The 9,348-nt window shown below is 43.3% G+C and overlaps 1 protein-coding gene across 1 annotated transcript; it reads left to right on the forward strand.

Annotated features, from left to right (window-relative positions):
- The first annotated feature begins 624 nt into the window (after positions 1–624).
- Positions 625–906, forward strand: SMIM36 (small integral membrane protein 36). Its single transcript, XM_059048938.1, has one exon. It carries the CDS (start codon positions 625–627, stop codon positions 904–906), a length of 282 nt encoding a protein of 93 aa, XP_058904921.1.
- The last annotated feature ends 8,442 nt before the right edge of the window (positions 907–9,348 follow it).

Here is a 9,348-nt window from a genome sequence, read left to right on the forward strand (position 1 = left end):
CTGTGTACCGCAAAAAAATAAAAATAAAAAAAGAATGAGATACACAGATATATTGTACAGCACAGGGAATATAGCCAATATTTTATAAAACTTTAAATGGAGTATAATCTATAAAAATATTGAATCACTATGCTGTACATCTGAAACTAATAAAATATTGTATTTAATTTTAAAAATAAAATGAAATAAACAAACTTCCCTTATGTAAAGGTTGACCATACCTCACAATTTTTCCAGGACAATCCAATTTTTAACAGTGTGCTTATTGACAGTACTTACTTTTGTTCACCAAAACTCCCTGTTTGGACATTGAATTACATGGACCTCCTGCTTACATACCACACTTTGGCAACATGAACCATCTTTCTTCTTCTCTTTCTCTCTCTGCGTAGGTGAGTTGATGATACAGTTTCTGTGCTTTGGTGGCTGTAGTATTAACAGAAGAGCTTAAGTTATTAAACCAGGCAGCTTTAATCTGTGAGGTCTCCTGAAGCAGTGAGGATTAATGTATTTTTATTGCAGAGCCAATGTAGCTATTCCATCGAGCTAGGGTTTGCTTCCAGCAACCCCCAAACTGGCCCCACTGCCTTTCTCTAGACGCACTTCCCAACCGTGAAGGATGCGATGGAATTTTACCTGGAGATTGACCCTGTCACCTTGAACCTGATCATCCTAGTTGTGAGCTACGTCATCTTGCTCCTGGTTTTCCTCATCTCCTGCGTGCTGTATGACTGCCGAGGCAAGGACCCCAGTAAGGAGTATGCTCCTGAGGCCACCCTGGACGCCCAGTCCTCCATCCACCTGGTGGTGATGCAGCAAAGTGCTCCGCGGGCCCACTGGGCAAGGGGCCCTGGCCTTCACTTTGGGAATCGTGCTCCTCTAGGGAAGAAAAGCACAATGGTGTGAGGCTGGCTGAAAGATACTGGGGAGAGAGCACTAGACATTCTGGACAAAACTTTCCCCACGTGGCTACAATTCTCTCGGCACACAGGTCCTGCTTGGCTATGTAAGTGGGAGCTCTGCCTTTCTTTCTGCTTTCTCGTCATCCTCCTTGAGGGTGAAGCAACTGTTTAAGGTAAGAAGCCCACGGCGACCTTTGGTCAAGGTCTCCAGATGCAAAATCTCAGCAATACCATTGCTTAGTGAAGCTGGTTACAAGTACATTCCTGATGAAGCTCTCCTTGCAACTTCTAGGAGAGATTGACATTTGTTTTTTTTGTTTTTGTTTTTTGCGGTAGGCGGGCCTCTCACCGTTGCGGCCTCTCCCGTTGCGGAGCACAGGCTCCGGACGCACAGGCTCAGTGGTCACGGCTCACGGGCCCAGCCGCTCCGCGGCATGTGGGATCTTCCCGGATCGGGGCACGACCCCGTGTCTCCTGCATCGGCAGGCGGACTCTCCACTGCTGCGCCACCAGGGAAGCCCAAGAGATTGACATTTGAGAAAGGGTTTAAAGAAGTGAGTGCAATGGTGTGTGGGCAGGGGGGAGGTGAGGAATGGGACTAGCTCAAATCTATCCTATATTTAGCAAATCCTTTCTTTTCAAGGCAACCACTGAACTTTTCCAGACTTTAGATTTTTATTATTTCTATAGGTACCAGCTCTTCACGTGCATTCCTCACTGTGAGTCAATATGGTGAACACAGTAACCGTAGAGCATGGTGGTTGACTGACAAAGCTTGGAGCCGGGGTTCAGACCCTGCCTCCTTCACTTACTGGCTGTGTGACCAGGGCCATTTGTTTGTGCCTCAGGACTAGTGGGAGGGCCTCCAGGCTGTTTGGAGTATTTAAATGGGTGAATTCACTGAAGACACCTGAGACAGTACTTGGCACGTAGGGTTAGCTGTTATGATGAATATTAATATTATTCCCTTTCATACTTCCCATCAAGAAGTTTAATCTCCAGTCCTCAAATCTGACCTGGTCCAATGCAAAGTTACTGAGGTCCCATGGCTTGGTGTTTCGGTCCCCCAAGAACTACTTGCTGTTTTCCTGTTCCCTTTCTTTGCTGCTACTAACTATAAATTTGTTTTTCTGCTCATTCACTTATTTTCTCAATTTTGAATTAGTATCTCCTTGGTGTATGAACTTTTTAAAATTAATCCTCCCTGCTCTGAGCTCAGAGCAACGTATATGTTCACCTGGTGATTTACTAAACCCCTTCTTCTAATCAGGCCCTGTTGGAAATACAAAGAAATGAGTGTGTCATGAACCTCTCTTCGGTCTTTGCTGCCTAACAGGAAGAGGAGGAGTCAGGAATGACTCAGAGGATGAAGGACAAGAAAGCATTGCAGATTCTGTACTAGAAGTCCACCTAGAGTGCAGGAGTCTGCAGAGACACGGGTGCCTAGCACTAAGAAGGGGCTCAAGAAACATTTACATAATGTTGAATAAACAATTTCATCTTAGACTCAGGCTTCAAAGATGAGATGATTTGTCCTGAAAGATAAGCAACTATTTTCTAGAAGGACAAAAATGTGTTGGGGGCTTGGAAGTAGGACAGGAGATGGCATTTTAGATAGAAGAGATAATATAGACAAAGCTTAGAAGCAGAAATTGTAGAGTTCACTGACTGTGACAGTCTGATGGCTTCCAAAACTTGGAAGAAAAAGTGAGAAATTAAGTTTCATTTTAACTTATAGAAAACTTGAAGAGGAGGTACTGGCCCAGCCTGCCCTGCCAGCTTCAGCAATGCACACTGTTTTGACATTGGATTGTTGAGTAGTATAACAAAAACAAACGAAATCCCAGTAATTTTGTTTTCGGATTTTTAATATTTAAAAATGTTTCTTTATATTTTATCAGAAAATCATATTTTCTCTTACATATGTGATTTGAAAATTATATTGAGAATCTTTCAGAGAAACTTCTTTCTTTTATGGTCAAGGAGCCATCCTTACCTTAATAGTGAAAATATAAAATTAATGGGAAAATAGAGTAAATTAACAGGCAGCTTCTAAGAACCTGCACTTTCCCTAGTGTGAACTTCACCCCGACTAACCTAATTTATTTCCCCATCATGGGAATGCATATAAATTAGTGGAGAAAAAAATATATCAGTGAAGAAAAAAATCCAAGGACCACAAGAAAAGTGTTGACAACAATAATAATTGTAATCATAGCTTTTTTTTTTTTTTTTTTTTTTTTTTTGCGGTACACGGGCCTCTCCCTGTTGTGGTCTCTCCCGTTGCGGAGCACAGGCTCCAGACGCGCAGGCTCAGGGGCCACGGGCCACGGGCCCAGCCGCTCCGCGGCACGTGGGATCTTCCCGGACTGGGGCACGAACCCGTGTCCCCTGCATCGGCAGGTGGACTCTCAACCACTGCGCCACCAGGGAAGCCCATTGATAATTTTTAGATAAACAAATAGTTTCAATTATATTTCAATTCCACATTGTGGTCAATTGAAGAAGAAAAATTAACAGAAATGGAAGGAAAGAAAAATAAATTCAAAGAGAAAGAAGGAGAACCAGAAGAACAGAAAACCAAATAGTTAAAGTAACAACAACGACAGAAAAGGGAACAGAAATAAAGTCAGAGGAGAGAAAAAAGAAGGAAAGAAGGAAACTAAAAAGACTCTAGGGTAGATGTTGGAAAAAAGGGCATTAAGCTTTTCCAAGTCTGTGGTTCCTTTGATTTGTGGTTCATCTGGAGTTGTGTTCTCCAACAGGAGCCAGCTTCTCAGATTTTGAAACAATCTTTTTTGTATAGCACGTGCACTTAGAATCTTATAAGAAGTAGAAGTATCTTTAAGAATTCTACCAACAAGGAAACTAGCCCGGAAAGAAGAGTGATTTTCCCAAGAGCCTTTGGCTTCAGAACTGATACAAAGATCCTGTTATTCCCTTTTTCCTATTTGTTCCCCAGTTCTCTTTCAGGTAAACATTATCTCTTACCTGTTTGTAGTTTAAAACTTTGTGATTTATTTCTTAGTTTTTAAATAAAGCTTTAATTCCCGATGGAATTATTAGTTGCACAGCTATGAAATTGTAACTAATGTCTTAAAGTCTGGTGAAATGGGTGGCAGCTAGAACCAAGGAGTTCCTTTTACAGTCAAATACTACAGCATTGGGGCTTCCCTGGTGGCACAGTGGTTGAGAGTCCGCCTGCCGATGCAGGGAACACGGGTTCGTGCCCCGGTCCGGGAAGATCCCACATGCCGCGGAGTGGCTGGGCCCATGAGCCATGGCTGCTGAGCCTGCGCATCCGGAGCCTGTGCTCCACAACGGGAGAGGCCCACGTACTGAAAAAAAAAAAAAAAAAAAAAAACTACAGCATTATTTTTGTTTCCTTTTGGGATTAGGACTCCCTTATTCCACCTTCTTTTAATTCATTATTCTCCCATCATGCACAATCTTTATCAAAGCAAATGCAATATTTTGGCCTAATTTGGATGATAGTTGTGGGAAAGACATAAACAAAAACTCTTCCAAGGCCAGGGAAGGGAGGGAGAGAATGGAGGTTTGTCAGGAATCTCTACATGCCAGATACCTTTTTTTCACCCTCCCCCTCCCCTATGAGAAAGACACAATCAAAAGTAGTTTAAAGATAAGAAAATAGAGGCTCAGGAAAGCACTAGAGCTTGTGCAAGTCCACAGCGGGTCCATGCAGGAGGCAGCATCTGAACACAGTTGTAGGTGTGTCACCACTGCTCTCTATTTTTTCCAGCCATTCAAGGGCAGTAGCAAACCCATGTTTATTCCTCTTTTTCTCTCTCCCATGCTAGAAGTGCACACCTGGGAGGCTGCTCAAGAAAAAGCTGTTAAATCATATAACAGTTTTCCAGATTTCCAGCAAAGGAAAAATAAATTGTGATAATTTGGCCAGAACATTATCTTCTGATATTCCCAAAGACACCAAGATGGAATGGCCTTAAGGCAGGGCTTGGCGCCAGAAAACGCCAAGCTCAAAACCCTCTGTCTCTACCTGCTGTTGAGCCTTTTATGCATCACTTTACCGCCTAAGCCTTTTGCCCAATTTTAATACAATGTTGTCGATGAGGTTTAGAATGATATATGTAAAATATCTGGCATGTGGTATGATTTCAACACAACGAAAGCCACTATTATTATTATCATACTAGCAGATAAGGTGAAAGTAAGGTTAGGGCATCTCGCCACTCAGCGGCAAAGACTGCTCCTGCAGATTCAGGCTCATTTATGGGACCGCTGAGGGGAAGGAGGATGAGGTTGGAGAGCTGCCCCACACAGCAGGAATTGGGAAATAGGGGGAAGCATCTGTGATGGGTTGAAGACATATGTTGAAGCCTTTACCCCCAGTACTTCAGAATGTGATCCTGTTTCAAAATAGGATCAGTACCAGTATAATTAACTAAGGTGAGGTCATAGCGGAGCAGGGTGGACCCCTAATCCAATATGACTGGTGTCCTTATGAAAAAGGGGAACCTGGACACAGACATACACACCGGAGATTATCTGTGAAGACTAGAGTTATTCTACCACTTGCCAAGAAACTACCAGAAGGGAAGAGAGAGGTCTGGAACAGATCCTACCCTAGTGCCTTTGGAGGGAACATGACCCTGCCAACACCTTGACCTCAAACTTCATGCCTCCAGAACCATGTGACAATAATTCCTGTTGTTTAAGCCACTTAGTCTGTGGTAAATTGTTAGGATAGGATTAGCAAACTAATACAGTGCCTAAAGATATTTTTTTTGTTGTTTTGTTTGTTTGGTTGTTTTGCGGTACACGGGCCTCTCATTGCTGTGGCCTCTCCCGTTGCGGAGCACAGGCTCCGGACGTGCAGGCTCAGCGGCCATGGCTCACGGGCCCAGCCACTCCGCGGCATGTGGGATCATCCCGGACCGGGGCACGAACCCATGTCCCCTGCATCGGCAGGCGGACTCTCAACCACTGCGCCACCAGGGAAGCCCCCTAAAGATAATTTTACTTCATATAATGGGACGCTTAACATTGTAAGGCTTTTTGGAGTCAGTGACATGATTCTTTTGGATGTGACACCATAGTGAGTTGGGGCCTTGGGCAGAAGCTAGAAAGCTAAGCTTTATCAGAGTTACCTGGGAAACAGACATGCACAAGCAGAGTAACAATTTGTTGTGTTTTTAAGGAGGGTAGAATACAGGAGAAATGTCTTGAGGAAGAAAATGTGCTTGTGGTTTTCCTAAATAGAAAGTAAAAGATAATTGAGAGGAATAAGTTCTATAAAGATGAGGAAGGGGCCAGTCACAAAGAAAAGATGTTATGGAGTCCAAGTGTAAACCTACTGGGTTGAAGCCAAAAAAAAAAAAAAAAGCCTCAGAACTAGCCTTAAAGAATCCAAGTCTCGGGCTTCCCTGGTGGCGCAGTGGTTGAGAGTCCGCCTGCTGATGCAGGGGACACGGGTTCGTGCCCCGGTCCGGGAAGATCCCACGTGCCGCGGAGCGGCTGGGCCAGTGAGCCATGGCCGCTGAGCCTGCGCGTCCGGAGCCTGTGCTCCGCAACGGGAGACGCCGCGACAGTGAGAGGCCCGCGTACTGCAAAAAAATAAAATAAAATAAAGAATCCAAGTCCCTCCAGATATCCCATAGATACTTCAAAAGCCACTTAGTGAGTGCCAGACACATCATTTAATCTGCCAGAAAATGTGGTAGGGGGAGGAATATTTATTCTTATTTTAGAGACAAGGGAGTTTCAGATGGTCTTGCCTGAACTTTTAGGGGACAGAATGGGATTAGCAGAGCCCTGGGATCCTGACTCAGCCCTGAGTTTGCCTATAATTCCATGGCAGCCCCGAATCTATGCAGAGTAGCAGAGCAATTGGGCCTGCTCAGTGCACACTTTTGCAATCTGTCTCTCACTGCCTTTACTTTCAGGCAGCACTGTTAACACAGACCTCCTGACGAGGGCAAAAGCCCCTGAGCACTAGAGGACACAGTCCAGTGTTGCTCAAGAGTACCAAGGACAGCTCTTTTCTCATTACTTCATCTTCCCTGAGAACAGTAGTGGTTGAAATATACAGGGTAAAAGAACACTTGGGCTGTCAGTGTTCCAGATAAGGGTTTTGTAACACTAAGATTAAGAAAGATCTCAGCTATTTCACATCCTCCCAAGATAGTGGGAAATTGTCTGCACATGCTTATTTTTTGTTCAAAGCTTCTCTGTACTTGACTGTTATTTAATTAAACATCAGCCATATGCTGGGATCTGCTGGTTGGCCTCAGCTGCAATCTAAGGTTGAAAGACATGCAAGACTTAGGAGATACTAGAAGAATGCGGACTTGGTTAGGATGAAGGGGACCGAGGGAGAGGAAAGCCTGTTGTTCCAAGGGCTGGGGTGGGGTGTGCTTCAAATTGGCCAACAAGCGTGCAGAAGAAACGTGGCAGTGGAATTTGGAATCTGAACTGTTTGTCAGAACTGATAAGGACATTCTTACCATGGAAATTTATCAGTGACAAGTTGCTTGCCATTAGGTGAGGGAGAAAAACTTATGATAGAATTTTGGAGAAAAATTTCAATGTAACAGTCATTAGACAGCTACTCAGGAGGAAAACCAGAAGGTCCAGATAAGGAAACAATTGGTTTCTTAAATGGCAACAAGAAAGTCCCCCTAAATTTAACCTAAATCTCTTCTGCCTCTTATACTCTACATTCATTTTCTCTCATTTGCCTCTTCTGGGTTTTTTGGGTTTTTTAAAATCACTGTTTATAGGGTGATTTGTATAAACATGTCTCATGAAAGGATCCAATCAGATTAGATCACAGTCATAAGTTTGGTGATCACAGTCATAGCCTATTGACGGATCACCATCAGTTGTGAGATGTCTGCGAGTCATTTGTTACTAAAAATAAGTTATCTAAGTTTGTGAATGATTTACCTATTTTCAAATAGGGGGTGAATTAAAGGTAATCTCAATCCTAATGCCATTGTCACTTCTGTGTACTCCAGTGTTGTTGCTGAGGCAGCGCAGATACAGGTGTGGTGACAGCTAACATGGAAGCAGTTGCACAGAGCTATTGATCACTTATCTATTTGACAAATATTTGACCTACTTTGTACAGGCCTCGTGCCAGGTCCAGGAGATACATGAAGCACACAACAGATGCAAGTTCTGTCCTCACAAAGCTTTCCAAGTAGCAGGAAAAACTCCTGAACATTTTTCATGTATTGTCTGTCTATCCACTACAACCCTAAGAGGTACTGTCTTTTTCCCAATCTTATGAATTTTTGGTAGCTAAGACTCTAAAACCCATTCTCCAGACCAGCGGCCTCCAAGCACCTCTGAGCCTGCATTCCTTTCACTAAAGAAAACTTTAGTACTCACCTGTGTGTGTGTATTTAAATAAGTATACATTTATGAATAGTTAAATAATATATATTTAAATAAGTCTAGATTTGTAGATAGTTACACTTTATATATACACATATGCATATACTTATACATTTTATGTACTTTATGGATCTTCCTGTCCACCTCACCTTGGAGACCGCTGCTTCACACCAACACCATTCCACCACCTTGCCTCCTGATTTTCTCTATGTATAATGGCAATAATCTACCTCCAATCTCCCTTAGCCTAACCCTAGGTTTTGCTCTGGATGAGTGTGGATGGGTACCTTGTCTAAGACCTTGATCTAGGAAATATATTTTTTTTAATAATGAGCAGTAATTTTGAAGTTTGCACTAGATCTTTGTACTGTTAAGGACGTCTTGGCAAAATTCCTTGATGAGTTTTTTAATATGCAAAGATAAGTTCTTCTACTTTGTAAATCCTATTCATTTACTTTGAATTCTCTTTCCTGGCTGGATCTTAAGTACCTCCCACAAAAGAGTGAGTGTCCTGTATGCCTGTTTCAGTCCCCGCAGCACCCAGTAAAGGACTGAACACATCAGGAAATCTTCATCCTGTTAGAGAAAGGAAGACTTTTTTACTTCAAGTGTAGAATAGGAATTACTATCCTGTGGAAACAAAGAGTCCCAGACACAGGAGGGAGGTGGCTATAACCAGAGCAATAGAAAAGAGTCCTTCCACCTCTCTACCCATTGTGGCCCCAGTGCCACCAAAATCACCCAACTTCCTCTTTCCCTCTTTGCTTTTTCCTCTATGAAGATGCCTCTACTGAACCAGCCTCTACTGAACCAGGGAAATGGTTACAAGTCCTCCTGGACCTGGTCCTGCCACGTCCCTCTGTGCCATTAGAGTCTGCTGCTGCCCCAGGTTCCAATTCTAACCCAGTCACTAACTTCCTGGGAGGTTTTAGGCCCCACTCGCTCATCTAGAGAAAGAAAGCAATGAAGTTAATTAACAACCATCCAAGGTCCTTCCAGCTCTGGCATTTTTGACCCCATATCTCTCCTTTTTCCTGAACTTTCCTCTCTCCTGGCCTTTTAG

This window comes from Kogia breviceps, chromosome 19, assembly GCF_026419965.1.
Source record: "Kogia breviceps isolate mKogBre1 chromosome 19, mKogBre1 haplotype 1, whole genome shotgun sequence".
In the NCBI taxonomy this organism is placed as follows: Eukaryota; Metazoa; Chordata; class Mammalia; order Artiodactyla; family Physeteridae; genus Kogia; species Kogia breviceps.